Source organism: Mastacembelus armatus, chromosome 2, assembly GCF_900324485.2.
Source record: "Mastacembelus armatus chromosome 2, fMasArm1.2, whole genome shotgun sequence".
Classification (NCBI taxonomy): domain Eukaryota; kingdom Metazoa; phylum Chordata; class Actinopteri; order Synbranchiformes; family Mastacembelidae; genus Mastacembelus; species Mastacembelus armatus.
Genome location: NC_046634.1, coordinates 8038848 through 8054436, shown reverse-complemented (window position 1 = coordinate 8054436; position 15589 = coordinate 8038848). Strand labels below are relative to the sequence as shown.

Here is a 15589-nt window from a genome sequence, read left to right as displayed (position 1 = left end):
TTCAAATTCAACACAAACTCACTACTTTGCAGTTATATAGGGCTGTAACTATTATTTGTTTTGTCTATATAATATTAGAATAGTATCAATTCAAGGTCAGAGTGCAAATCAAAGCTGGCTTCACAGAGAAAAGGTAAAAAAAAAAAAGTCAAAGAAAACAAAGACCCAGAGGAAAAAGGCCACATGCCAGTGAAAGATAAATGTGAAAGCATTTAAGAAAACAAACAATCAAATATACTTGTGTGTGGATACAAAATCCATTCTGATATGTATGGAATATGTAGGAATGCTTCATTTTATTACTTGTGATATCTAGAACATAGATACAATTTATTTCTGGGCATGTCAAATTTCTTTCAACTTACCTCATGACTTTTCATCATGTGCATTTCCACATTTATTGCATGTAATATTGTTTGTCACCTCTTCACTGGCTTAAAACACTTTTTTTAACTGTTAACTGTTTTTTTAACAGGTGTTATCAAGATGGATTTTTCCACTAAAAGGCAAGCAAAGCAGAAGACAGGAGCAGTGTGCACAGACAGAGATGGACAGAGACGGACACAGAGACGGACACAGAGACGGACACAGAGACGGACACAGAGACGGACACAGAGACGGACACAGAGACGGACACAGAGACGGACACAGAGACGGACACAGAGACGGACACAGAGACGGACACAGGCAAAAAGAAGCAAGTGTTGGAGGCAGTCACCTTGGTCAGGAGGTGAGAAGGCTTTCCAGCTATGCTTTTCAGAATGAGCGAGGTTTCTCGGTCCAGATAGGAGTGCTTGGGTGAAGAGAGGAGACGGGGTAAAGGAAGAGAGAAGAGAAGAACAGACAAAATACAGAGAAGTCAGTGCCAGATGATTCTTGGAGGCTTATTAATCGCAGGTGTGTTGATCTTTTTGGAATAAAGAAGCGTGGAAGCAAGAGAAGGGTCCATGATTAGAGCGCTCGGCAGCTGTGGTTGTCATTAGCTGCAGCTGTGGGTAAAGAAGCAATGACTGTGAAAAGTACTGTAGATACAGACAAAGCAAACCTGATTGCAGTAAACTGGGGTGTTATATACATATATACTGGTTTTATATACATAGTATATTGTGCATTCTGGCTAGCTACAAAAACTCTCACGTCATACATACACACCATATATAAGTGCATGTCTTACACACAAACCCAAGGCTGTGCTAACTACAGCCAAATGTCAATTTTGAAATCCAGAAAAGTAAAAGTTTAATTACATTTAAATTTAAAAAAAAAAAAAAAAAAAAAAAAAAAAAAATCAGCTTTAATCAGATTACTGGTATTTAAATTATATTTTTAATAAGATGGCTATATATGTACAGTGGAAACTAAAAGATGTGAATACACTATAAATAACTCATTGTGCAGCCTTACACAGGCAAACGCCTGTAGACATGGATGCACACAAGCAAGCTCAGATACATGCACTTACAGTGACCCGATCCACTTCACCCTCTCGTGAGGTGAAGTCAAGCTGCCGTCTGGCTGGCTTACCATTGGCCCGTCGCAGTATGACATGCTGGGAAAATCAGAAGGTGCAGGCAAGGTGTGTGTGGATAGAGACCACAGGGATATGAGGGGATGCAAACACAGATTACATATACGCAAGGCGACAGGGGACATGCAAGAGACTGTGTTAATATGCACAGGTTAGGTTATTGTTCTGAACTGAAACACTCACTCCCTCTTATATAAGTCACGTACAGTGTGTTTCTATAGGCGTCTAATACTGAAGCAGGTCAAACTCATCTCGAATGTACTTTTGCTAGAAAGCCATCGTGCTCAGTGATTCAACACAGAATTCAGAAATGGTTGCAGTCAGTCAGATTCAGGAGAGTAATAAGAGACTACAGTGTCGTCATAAACACACTGTCCAATCCACAATATATAGGCTTTATTGTGGATTGGCTGGCGATACGCTTTAGGCATGCGGTTTCTTCCAGATGTCATGCTGTGTGGTTAAACATGCAGGATCAGAGCTGGATTGAGGTCAAGTCAGCGTATTCAGGATTTGGATTTTCTATGAAATTCAAATATCTACTTTGTTGTTAACCTGTGTATTACATGTGTTCAGTGACTGAACCAAAGCTAAATTGACCCCAAATCTTATTAAACCTCATTTTACTTACCTACACATATGAAAATATACACGTCTTTCACACTGTGGCTCACACACACGCACACACACGCTCATTAGCCAATAATACGATATCCAGCTCTTGGATATCCTTGGTGTGTGTTCTTCAATATTCATGTGTATTTCAGTGTCATACCTCTGTGCTGGTCTGGTTTTGCCCTTGTGTGTTCAGGCTGCTCTGGCCCTCCACTTCTCCTCCTGACACCACTTTATCAATGTCCAGGGAGTCCATGCTGGAAGCTGAGGCACATGCTGAATTTACACTGGACCGCTGCGACTGGGCCTCCTGCTCGCTGACCGTACCCACCGAGCCCGTCCTCCGGTGCTGCCCGACACCGGTTGACCCGGAGGACGGCCGCCGGAGTGTGGTGGAGGAGAACAAAGAGGAGGAGGACGAGGAAGAGGAGGAGGAGGTTTGACGAGCTGCTTCATCCATGCTGAGAGAAGCCTTCTCTAGCTGAGAGGTGATGTCATCCAGGGAGATGTTGGAGGCCGCAGGGCGGGCGTTGACGCTGCCGCCTCGTACTGTGTTGGCCGGTGATGCCCGGGTACTGCTACTGGTGCTTCCTGTGAGCAAATTCAAACTTTAAACACAACTTAGATGATGGAAGAAATAATTTTGTACATCCACTCCATTTTAAAACAATATATAATCCATATGATGGTTTTTCTACAGTCCATTTGTTAATGTTACACTGCTGATTTGAGCTGCTACTTTTCCATTTAAAAACAATACATGTGTTTAATATATATAATGACATAAATTAGGTTAGGTTGTTACAAAACATTGTAATGATTCCTATGAAAATATTACAGATGAGACCATCGCAGGAACAACTTGGTACATTTAACAGTGGTATTGTCAGCTTTCATTACAGTACATTTTCCTGCCGGAAACAGGGCGCTGCTAATTATCCCTCTTCCTCCTCTAACTTATTGCTGAGCCTGTGTTTGTTTTGTCTTCGGTTTACTGAAGAGGATTTTCTGCATGAGTTTTGTTTTTTTTGTTTTTTTACTTAATTCCCTTTGCAGCAGGAGAAATAACACCTTTCTGTTCCTCCTTTGTGTTGTGCTGCACCTCCAAATATTATGACAAATATCATGTCAAATGCAAAGCAGAGTATGGCCCCATTCGTATTCAGTGTTTAGTCGCTCCACAAATTATTCTATCAAGTAAAAATAAAAACAAACAGGACATAAAATACTGTCATAAGTGAACAGTTTTTAGTAGGACTACCTCCGCTGCTTCCTCCTCCACTGGTGCCTGTGTGCTTGGTGCTAGCACTGCGGCCCCCAGGGGCCCTCTGTTGGCCTTTGCTCTGGCCACGAGACGTGGAGTTTGGTTTAGAAATGGTACTGAGCTCCTGCTCGATGGTGCACAGGTCGGCCATCAGCGCATCCAGGTCCACTGTTTCTCCTTGGTTCAACGCCTCTGCAGAGAGCAACAATAAAGGATGGAGGAGAATCAGGGAGCAGGAGCAGGTTGGTCATTTCTCATCAGTGCTACCATTTAACTGGACACTGCGAATAAGGACTCACCATTTATATTATACATTGAGAAGCGGTAGGAGAAGTTGGCCATATTTGTCTCCTGCCTGAGAGGAGGCTTCTGCAGTGCTTTCTGTGGCCTGCCATCATCCAGGCTCTGAGACAGAGACAGAAGAAATACCTTAGATGCATTTATGCAAACACACACATTCTGACACGACAGTCAAAGCACAACATCTAAGCAGCTGTGTCTACCTGCCAGAATCCTAATTCTCACACACTCACACAGACCTGCTCAAATACACAAGACAAAGTGATGGTGGGAGGGGAGTTGCTAGGATACAGCATAGGGAGACGGGATTAGCAGTGTTGAGGTTGCTATGGATACAGCCCTTTCCCTTTTCTCTGCTCTTCAACCTGTTTGAGTATTTATCTGTGTAACCAACCATCCTTATTGTGTCTGTGTGTGAACCTGTGTCAGCTTGTCCAGCTCCCCCAGCCAGGCTCCAAACATCTTGTCCAGGTCCTGGTCTTCCTTATCGCTGTCCTCCTCTGCTCCATGGTCCAACTCGTCATCTGATACCTGCTCCATCTACACACACACAAACACACACAGACACAAATAAATACAATGAGACATTGTCAGATGCTTTTACACATGTACACACATTCAAAAACTGTCAGATCACACCCACACAGCAGGAATGATCAAAAGGAAGAAAAAACATCCTTCGGCTCAGCTCATGCCAACCCCACTGCCTGTTACCATGGCAACGCTCATGGACCCCTAGCAGGCACCCTGTGCAGTCTAATCGCTGGGATACCCTGTAGTGTCTAGCGTGCTGCTCGCCACTGGAATGGACACAACCCAGTGCCACCTAAATGGAGTGTTTTACCAAACAAATGGGGTGTCCTGGGAGAAAACACCAATCAAACCGCTCTGAGCAACACTAGCTGGTGGCTGTAGTGACTTTATAGACCAGTGTGAATGAAGGAAGCTGTATGCCCAGTTGTGTGTTGTCAAAGTCGAGGACAGTACACCCTCTAGTGGACAAAGAGGAAACAGGTGTACCTGCAAAACACAGCTGTGTGACTGGTTCACTCAATTCTGGCAGCTTTTCTGGTAATGGAACAGAACCGGTGAGAATTTCCAATTCATCAATTTCATCTTTAATGAGAGATGGTTAGAAATGACCATAATAAACACTCTGAGGATCCGTAATAAACATTAGCTCAGTTTTATTTTTAAAAAAATCTACAACTTTCAAAATATTGCACCATTTTGCAGATAAGATTCTGTATTGACCTTTCAGCACAATTTCTGATTGTATACAAGGACAATGTACAGGAGACAAGCCACTAAATGAAAACTTCAATGAGACAAAATAACAGATTAAAAGCCTCCATTGTACAATATGTAAAAACATGTTGACATCCCTCTCTGCCACTCCATATCATTTCTAGGTCAGCTGGGCAGTCAAACTATTCAGACTTGACCTAGAGAACGAAAAAACACCCACACGTGCTAATATGCACTGAGTAATATAATCTGGTGATATGTATACAAACGGGAAGAAAAACATGGTCAGGTACAGAAAGTCACACGGTCAGCTGAACGAGGAAGTGTCGAGCGCACAAACACACATACACACACTCACTTGGTTATTGCACCCTTCTGTCTTAGCATGGATAGAGCCACATATAAAACTGTACTAATTTAAACAACGGATAGTCTATAAAATAAATATAAAGGTAAAGCTTGTCTTGTTATCCACCTGTCTTGGTCCAGTCCAGTGGCTCCCAGTAAAAAGTAAAAATCAAATGAAATATTCTTGGGTAATCCCTCTGATGTGGGGGGTTCATTCCTTTCTGTTATCCACACAGTGTGCCAAACCAGGATTAACCCCTCTGATGACCCCTGTTCTTTTGATCCAGAAAAATGTGCACGTGAATATGAATGTCTTTGTGCATCTAAGCCTTTATAGTTACAGTGAATACTCCAGATGCAATCTAAAAGTCATGTTTTGTCGTTAGAAGGTGATAAAGGCAGGTAATAAAACAGGCAGCGTCTGGCAAAGCAAACGGGAATGTGATAACAACGGCACTGAAAACTGGTCAGTTGACCCCCCCCACATGCACACGCGCGCACACGCGCGCACACACGCGCACACACACACACACACACACACACACACACACACACACACACACACACACACACACACACACACACACACACACACACACACACACACACACACACACACACAGAGCAGCGCAGGAGTCTTTGTTTCTGATCAGAAGCAGTCACATTCCAGACAGCACATGTTATGCTCCTTAGAGTCACTGTATGTGCTGCATGTACAAACATACTCCTACAGTAGCTCCAACCTCCCATCTCACCAAGCCTCCGTGTCTCCTGTGTATGTGTGTGCAGATTACAGTACTGATGATGGATAGTTTCCTGCCCTGGCACATGTTTTAAACACATGACTAACTTGTCATCTTGTTTAGATATGTAAACAAAAACAACCGAATGTGGAATTACATTGGTGCACTCAGAAGCTCATGAGAGCAATGGCCAGGATGTACAGAACTCTCGATTTCCCTTGTGACTGGTTTCTTTGCAGTAAACTTCAGACGTCTTTGAATTATCTGCACCACTTACAGTGAGCAGGAGGAGAAATTCAGGGTGTTCATATCCACACTCCAAACATCCAGTGGTGACAAAAGCATAAAATGGTTTACCCATATTTAAACTACACCAAAGAACTTAAGCAACCATCTGCCTACTTGGCTGCCCTCACATGTGGCTCCACATGGGGCCCTTTGGTCACAGACATTTGGGGGGTTCCCCAGTTGGAAAATGGTTCAGTACCCTTGCTGTAAGGCATGACATCATGGCTGGCTGGAAACAAACAGGAAGAGGAATCAGCTAAAATGAGATTAGGTTGTATTGTCTTTGCAAATATTCTCAGCTAAGTTTCTATGTAAATACACCAGCAAGCAATGAGTCACACAGCAGGACACCTTGAGCAGCTTTAAACAGCATGGATCAATCACAATAGTGAGCACACTCCTAACTGTAAAAAGAATAAGAAATCCAAACAAGAAAAAACGCATGCATACAGAAACAAAGCAGTACTTTGAAAATATCACTGCTGGCTTTCTAATGGAATTATAGCCTCACAGGCCAATGCTGCTGCAGGTTTAAGTGAATTAGCACCTGAGGCTTTGCTTTTAAGCTTATGGAGCATGACTTAGGACGCACAAATGGACAGGAGAAAGCTTTGTGTATGTGTGTATGTGCATCTCTACAGGGCTCATCACAAACCAAACACCAGCCTTGGCCTTTTCCCCTTCTGATACCACACGGTCCCTCTTTCTTGTCTGAGCATGACCAGAAATCATCTGTCTCTTGTGACTCCTGCTTGGCTCAGAGGTCCAGGGTGAAAGGTTAAAGGTCAGAGGTCTTCCCAGTGGAGAGTCCCTCTGTTCTGCAGACGTTTTAAACACGTGCAGTTCCCAGTGATGCTGCAGTGCTGGCGAAGGGACGTGTGGAGTTAAATGAAAGGAAGATGAAAAGTCTTTTCTGGGGAAAAGATTCTTGCTAAATCTGAGAAAGCACAGCAACCAGTGCTGAGGAGGAGGAGGATATGTCTATCTTTAGACTAAGTTGTTCAGAAGAGACAGTGTCTGGGGGATTGGGAAAGAGAGTGGTATGAAGACTAGATGTTAACTTGGTGTACAAAGAGAGGAATAGTGTCGAGAATAGTTTTCCACAGTTTCTTTTCCTAACCTCAGACTCAGAGGCAACTACTCCTGAATATCTGTACAAATTAGACGAGGTTTCAAAGTTTCTATCTAACCACGAATGGCTCAGGCTTACATCACGCAACCCAAAAACAAACCAGGTTAATGAGAAGGAGCTCCAGTGTACTGGTTTAGTGAACTTACTGACCTCTTGTCACATTGTAGGTCACATGGTTAAGAAAGACCAATGCTGCTTGAGGCCTGTTTTTCCTCCTTATGTGACAAACTGCAGATAAGCCTCTGGTTTAGTTATGGAGGGTAAGTTATGTTAAATATGTCCTCAGTACTTGATTGATGATATATATTCATATCAGGCCCCTTCACTGAGATTATACAAGCTGTACAACAGAGAGAGCCCAGCTCAGGTTCCATCAACCTCCATCTTCAGAAAGAAATGAGGAGCAGGAAAAAAGTCACACAATTATTTGGGTGTGACAAAGAGCGAGGCAGAGCACATAATGACATCATAGGTCAGGTTAGGTCTCTGTGGCTGGCTCTGCCTTAATGCAGTTTGCATGATAGGAGAGTTCTGTTGTCCATTTGGTTCACATTAAACTGCGTTTGGGACACAAAAAACGTTTGTTACTTTACACACTAGCTAGAAGGACAGATTTAAAGATTCTGCCTGTCGATAAGTACTGTAAACCCCTTTCTACTCAGTACGACATAATGGGCCAGTGGACTAGTCTGTTAAAATTATACTCTGACTCGATTTATTTAGAGAATGACAGTTTCCATGATGCCTGGGTTTTATTAATCCACTTTGATATGAAAAACCAAAGTATTTTTCCATGAGCCCAGTCCTTCTTTGGTACAAGCCCCAAAAATTTGAAACCTGGAAACATCCAAATGTGTATGTTGTATTTTCCCATATTACTTATTATGCATTTTTACAATCCTATTTTGTTGGACTAAGTTGAATTACTTGTTGTGAGAACAAATCAAACAGCATCCAATCCCAGCAGAGAAAGGAGAACAGCCTTTCACTGACAGGGTCAGCATCACTCGCCCTGTTGCCAGTTGGCATTTAAATACTGAATGGCTCCAAACATTTGAGTTACAGTTAAATCCTTTCATATTTCAGTCACACGGGAAATAGGAGGGCTGGGACGTGGAATATGACCTTAGCTTTGTAAACACTACTGGGGCCAGATACTACTACTGGGATGACGAATGTTTCCATTAAACACTTCTAAATAGACTATTTTTGGACCACATACTCCACCTAGACATACTGCATGTGTGTGCTAGTTATAATGTGGCAACAAGGACCATGGAGGTTAATGAAACCGGGCACCAATACCTTTCCTCTCCTCATTTCCACTTCGAAAACTGGTGAATTACACACAAACTTTGAAGAAGGCAGCTATTTTCCTCTTCTCTCAAATTATCTTAGAATGTCTGACACCTATACTCTAAAAATATTCTCGACACTTCATCCCACCAAAGAAAGCCAAATCCCAGAAGAAAGAGACTGGAAACAACTGAGCATGGGGCTCACAGTAACAAGAGTCTCTGATGGCAGATGCACACAAAGCTCAAACTGCAGGACCAAGTAAAAGCATACCCATGTTTAGGAACAGCTCTATACACAGTCATTCAGCAGGCCTGGGAAAGGTAATGAGTCAACAGTGTGGACCCCTCTAGCCCACCACTAAATGCTGCTGATTGACTCAACTGTGGGAGAAACAGTGAGATGGAACTGTATTTGTGCATGACTTTGACTTTACACCACACTCAGAGTGGAAAAATCTACAGGGTAAATTTATTTTCCAGAATGTCTTTTAATAGCAAAGCTGTCCCTGTGATGTTCAGTACAGAGACATGTAAATGCAAACAAATATTTTCATGCTTTTTCCACGGCACCTCACTTCCTCATTAAAATCCAGTAGTTTTAAGCCCAGTTGTTGTTGAACCTGCAACTAATTTGAGAAACTAATAATGACATCAAGTCAAATAAACAAATTAAAGCTAAATTTATGTTTTTTTTATATTACATTCTAACATCTTAAACCTCAATTACATAAAATCTTATCTCCAGGATCAACTAAACATCTGGTGCAAACTGTGCTTCCACCCTGACTATGAATCTCCTCTAACACATATGCATGGGGCTCACTGTGATCATAACTGTTTAAAACCAATACATAATCTCCTTAAATAGCTTCATAATGACTTCCTGTGTCATACTAAAGGCAGTACACATTCTAGAGCTCGTCTACGACCAGACAGTCAAAAGACGTCGTCTGTCAGGGATGAACAAAGCCTCTATTGCAGCTCCCAAATGCTTGGTTTCACTGCCTTTGAGAAATAAAACAGATACAATCTCATTGTTAATGTGTGAGCAATAATGGTTATTTCCAGGCTCATGTATTCAGTACAGGCTGTGGTTGTTTGCTCATTTCTGCTCCTTTCTTCCTTTGCCATTTTTCCTGGGCAACTCCCTTCAGACATTAAACCACGAGAGGAGCAGGGTGAGTAGGAACCAGCATCACTGCGTCACATGGACATGTGCATGTTAGAAGTGTAAAGAGGAAATTAAGAGCAGTAGCTCCCAGCGCCAGTAAAAGAACAAGGGAGTGGTTTGTGAGCTACAGTCCAAAGTCCAATTAGGTGTGGTCGGCTTAACTGACCTATAGTGGCCTCTCACGTCTGACGTAGAAAATGACACAATGCCCAGTGTGTGGTCTGTAAATGGTAAATGGTAGCTGAAAGGATGGGGGATTAAAGGTTGAACACATTCACAGGTGGCGACCTACTGTATGGGTTGGAAGTACGAAGACGAACACCTCCGTGCTCTTTGGCAAGTCAATTAAAGCAACGATGAAGTGATTTTCATAATGAGGCGTTAGCACTTTGTTCTACCAATTTCCCTTCATTCTCTCCAGTTAAAAGGCAAAAGATTTATTACGTTCAGTGTTTCTGCAACTAAAACAAGAACCTTTCAGTGCTTCATCATGTTTCCATGTGTCCTGCAGCATCACATAAAAGGAGAAAGAGTGCATTAAGGAAAATGACTGATGGGCAAGAGAGCAGGAGGTGGGGGTGGGGGTGTGGGGTGGGGGTGATGGATAGGAACATTAATGGATGGATGGAGTGAACTATTAGGTTGTGAATAAAGAGGGAGGGCCTAATGGCCAAAACAACAGCTCCAATGTCACTAGTCATGCACAACTAACAGCTTGCAAGTAGAGGAAGGATTCAAACACATGGATCCACAAACATGCAAACTCACTCATGCGCAGCGTGACACAGCGAGCCACTGGCTTATCCAGCCAATTAGGAAGGAGGGGCAGAGTAAGAGGTGGGGGACAGAGAGGGGAGAAAGATGAGGAGGATGTCAGAGGCAGACAGATGGAGAGGGAGTCGGGGGTGGGGGACGAGTAGGAGAACGAGATGAACAAGTGTGAAAATGCATGGACACACTGGTGGGCAGAAGGTGTGAGGACTCGACAGCTCACCAAGCGCCAGTCGACCCTCGGCTGTCTATTCCAGCAGGTATTGCCATGGCAACACAAATGCACATCAGACTTGCAGCCATGACGGTATGAGGTTAGCCTAGATCCTCAACATATTGACGCCATGTTTCAATACCCTGGCCTGCAGGGTGTCCAACTACCTGGTCATATAACCTCAGCGCACTCATCTGATGACTGCCTGGGGTTCCATAATCTCCCGTGACTTACAAAGGTGGTTGGCGTTGAGTGGAATTGCTGACCTCACTATAAATGCAGACTACAAATCAAGCAGCACATGTGGCTCAGTCTTTTCTTGTCTCATTTGTGTGTGTGTCCATCCTCTGTCCCTCTTCCTGACTGCCACCTGCCCTCGCTCGCTCTCTCTTCCTTGCACACGCAAACACACGTAGGATGTGTCAGCGTCCCTGCGTCTCTCCAGGGCAGCTGTCCAAATGTAAAATCAATAACCTTGTCCCTGCCCAAATAAAACTGGGTTACATCCACACATACACAGACATTCACGGGCTCAGGTGGTCTGCTGCAGCGGGGTCACACACACTGCTGTGAACATGATGCAGCACTGCAGCAGCAGCAGAGAGAGGCTGGCTGCTGAGAACTAGCCTGACATTAAAAGCAGGCCTTGCTTTGTTAAGACGTAAAGTAAAAAGAGCTGCAAAGCCACGAAGGAAAGCCTTGGCTGGTGTCTTCTGTTTGTGTAGCTGACGTTTGTGTATTTGGTAATGAAGGCCCCTGACTTTAGTAATTCCAGACTGCTCATTTTAAAAAATGTATTATCTAAAAATGCCTCTCATTTTCTGTTACTCTGCTCTGGATAAACTCATTGGGGTACCACTAATTTCCATCATCCTTCTGTTGCTTGGTCTAGCAGAACAGGAAGTTTAGATCTGCCACCTGTCAGGGAAAACAAATCACACTAGGTACAACATACTGCACAAGCAACACATGCACAAACACACAGATGAATAACCTGTGTGTGAAGAACACATTCCTGCTGCAACAAGCCAGCCGTAAATGCAAAGGATGCATTACACACATCTGTGCACATGCTTCTCACAGCTGGGGGTGTTAGCCCACTATATTTCCCATCTACCCCTTGCGCTGCCCATAGTAATAATAGTCCTCGTGACACCTGCAGCTGTCCACTGATTGGCTACTGCACAAAAGCTTCTTCTTATCCAGATTCAAAACAAATGTCTAAGTGTGTGTGTGTGTGTGTGTGTGTGTATCTCACCAGAAAAAGACAAAAAATGTGGCAGCCTCTTTCCTGCCACACCATCTCCAGCATTCTTGTTGTGTCAATGCTGCCATCCCCTCGATTTAGGGACACACACACACACACACACACACACACTTAATTTCCCAAAGGTCTTCGTAGTTGCAACTTGTATGTCTTCAGGAACAACAGGGGAGATAATTTCAAGGACAGTCTTTTTAATAATGCCCGGCACATGACGGAAATGGTTGCCACGGCAACCACACCGCAGACCAATGACACGTTCACCGTGGCCTGCAAGTGTGATGTAAATGTTGAATAGTATTGACAGCCGGATGTCAAAGCAAATGTGCATCTCTGCATCACAACACATGAGACACACACAAAAACCTTTATAAACCTCCCTGACCCTGACACATCCCTACTTCCTGAAACAGTTCAAGCCCAGAGGAGTGAGCTTCCTCTTCTCGGCCTCAGGCTCCGTCATCAGTTTCCTTCCACATCCTCACCCCTGAGTCTTTTTTTTTTTTTTTTTTTTTTTTTAAAACACATCAAGGGTTTGTTTCCCAAGATGAACATAATTCTGCAGGTCTCTGGGCCTGTGTCCATTCACGTGTCAGACCTGAAAACTTACATGCAAGTTGCATCCAAACACTGTGTTCCTTCAAAATGGGACAAATTGCATCTAGGTTTAATGTTATAGAGGTTGCAGCAGATCCCCATGAAATAGGAATAAGCAGGTATAGATAATGGACGGGTGGTAAAAGTTGTAGATTAATCCCCAGAAATGTGCCCGATTAATACATTACATACACAACCTACAGATAATACCTACAGACAAAAGATACTACTTAAAAACAATGAGCAATGTTGTCAGGCCTGCATTCCACCCAGGCAAATGCATCTGCAAATAACAAACAACAATCAGACTGCAACATGCAGCCTCCACAACATTTCAATTAGCTGGTTTTCCTTACTCCCTGTGCTTGCGTGGGTTTACTCCGGGTACTCCGGTTTCCTCCCACAGTCCAAAAAACATGCATGTTAGGTTGATTGGTGACTCTAAAATTGCCCGTAGGAGTGAGTGTGAGTGTGTGAGGTTGTCTGTCTTTGTGTGTCTATATGTGGCCCTGCGACAGACTGGTGACCTGTCCAGGGTGTACCCCTGCCTTCCACCCGAGAGAGAGCTGGGATAGGCTCCAGCAGATCCCCGTGACCCTGAACCAGGAAAAGCGGGTATAGAAGATGGATGGATGGATGGATGGTTTTCCTTAACAAGAAAAACATTCAATCGCTCAGAGAAGAGTCAGCCTGTAGTTTTTGCTGAGATTTATTTCTTTCCATAAAACTGTTTTACATTCTGGGTCTGAGGGAGGGAAAAAAAAAAACCTAGGTGTTTATGTGTGCTGTCATGTGTATTTTCTATAAAACCAGCCTCACACAGCCGTGATGATGCTCTAACAATGGGCTTTCATAACAGACCTGAAAATGAGGACAATATGCAATTACTCTGAAAAAACAAGAAAGTGAACATCCCTTGCGTAAATATGAGTGGAGCCTGAATCGCAAATTCACTGCAGATCTGTGGCAGGGAGAGAATAAAGGCTCACTGAATGGAGCATCTCTTTCCACCACCACCAGCCTCAGATGGTTCCACTTTAGTCAGGAACTGTCTCCTTCTGCAAATGAGACTCTCCCATGACAAGATCCTCAGAGGCCTGACTCCTCTTTCATCTGGCCTTGATTTACAGGGGTGTCTGACAGGGTTTGGCGCGGAGGATTTACCTCTTTTTACAACAAACTGCAAACACATGGATCCACACTGTCAACTCGGGACTCCACTTACTCAAAAACAAAACATAGCAAGCTGACAATTTGCACAGATGATGCCCCTGTCAGGCACGTCAGGGGTGCCACAACAAAACCCGCATTTGAGCAAATCTTAAATATAGTTTCCCTGGCAGCTTTCTACAGCAGCAACTTGTGTCAAAATAATCCCTGCGGTATTTGTGCGACGAAGCATGACTTTTGTAAAACTTACTGGTAGCTACGTCAATACTTTTTTTTCTCTTTTGCTCAGAATTTATTACCCACAGAAAGTATCACCTTTGCTCACTCTGGTTTACTGGAACTCTTACCTCAGAAGTGGTTTTCTTTCCTTCCTACTAAGGTTAAAGGTCAGATGAAAGCACCACTCCTCTCTGGGCTTTTATCCCCTGGAACAGAAGGACAAATCAGATGTGAATTAGTTTCTATTTTTGTGACCGGAGCAGCAAAATGCAGCTTCAGCTACACCGAATTCAAGGCCATAAGTCAGTGAAATACCAAATGTACGGATTGAATGTGCAGTGCAGGAGAATACAGAGACTTGGCGGCGGCAGCAGCTGGAGGAGAGCGGACTGATTTCACTATCACAAGAATTCGGAGGATTAACTATGGAGGGTGCTTGTGTGAGAGACTTAACTAAACACAGACAAAATGACACGCACAGCCAGAAAGACACTTATCTCCAAGCTCTGAAAGCAATCAAGCACAGTTCTGCCTTGATTAGAAAGTCTCTTCGTCTTTACTGTGAGATTTAAGAATGTGACATTTGAGCTGCAGAGACCATCTTCATTTGACTACAAAGCCTTGCACGCACACACGCGCGCGCGCACACACACGCACGCACGCACGCGCAGAGGCAGCTTAATAAGCATGTCACCACCCAAGGCTAATAATTTCACAACATGAGTCAGAGTAGAAACTTAAACCTTGTCAAAACTCTCACTTGTGTATTGACTGTGACTCACCAGTCTCCACCAGGTCTCAATAATGCTGACCAGCATTAAACATTCCAGCGAATCATCCACCTCAGTGCTGACTCATACAAGCCTAACTTTATTTAAACTACAACAACCTGGATGCTGAGTCATAGTTTGGCAGTAAAATATCATTCAGGCACGTCAGTTTTGAACAGGCTGAGAAGCTACAGTTGGGGCACGGTGTGTTTTTGCTGTGGGTGAGTGGAGTGGGGGGGGTGGGAGGCAGCTACTAGGAAGCTATTCCCACTGGCCTCAGCTGTTCCTTCGTTTTTCTACACACCAACTGTTGTTCAGCCACAGCATGTGTCCCTTCCCCTGACAAAGTGTGTGTGTGCATGAGATGTGTGTTTTCACAGCAAACAGGCTTCTTGTAACAGGGTGGGAGATTGTGTGTGTGTGCCTTTGTGCACATCCACGTCATCTGTTTACGTGTGTCTAAAACACACAATTGCCTCCTCAGATTACAGGTCAGCACCCCCCCCCCCCATCACCTCTTCTGTAATTTGCACACAGTTAATGTGTGATATCACTCAGTCAACAAGGCCATAGAACAGGTGTGGCAGTGACACATGGGTCTGTGCAGCTGCAGGGAACACAGTCGCTCCAGTCACAACAGCACAGGGGG

The 15589-nt window shown here is 43.8% G+C and overlaps 1 protein-coding gene across 5 annotated transcripts in view; it reads right to left on the bottom strand.

Moving 5' to 3' along the window:
* The window catches only part of raph1b (Ras association (RalGDS/AF-6) and pleckstrin homology domains 1b), a 36963-nt gene that overhangs the window by 11723 nt on the left and 9651 nt on the right, over window positions 1-15589 (bottom strand). The window contains exons 3-9 of one of the 5 annotated variants that reach the window (XM_026301863.1): window positions 14299-14376; window positions 4128-4247; window positions 3707-3812; window positions 3405-3599; window positions 2304-2734; window positions 1463-1549; window positions 719-793 (exon numbers count right to left, since the gene is read on the bottom strand). In XM_026301863.1, coding sequence (XP_026157648.1) covers window positions 719-793; window positions 1463-1549; window positions 2304-2734; window positions 3405-3599; window positions 3707-3812; window positions 4128-4247 — 1014 coding nt within the window. In that variant the 5' untranslated portion in view covers window positions 14299-14376. The remainder of the gene's footprint in view (window positions 1-718; window positions 794-1462; window positions 1550-2303; window positions 2735-3404; window positions 3600-3706; window positions 3813-4127; window positions 4248-14298; window positions 14377-15589) is intronic. The other 4 variants (XM_026301864.1, XM_026301865.1, XM_026301866.1 and 1 more) reach the window with 4 other exon arrangements.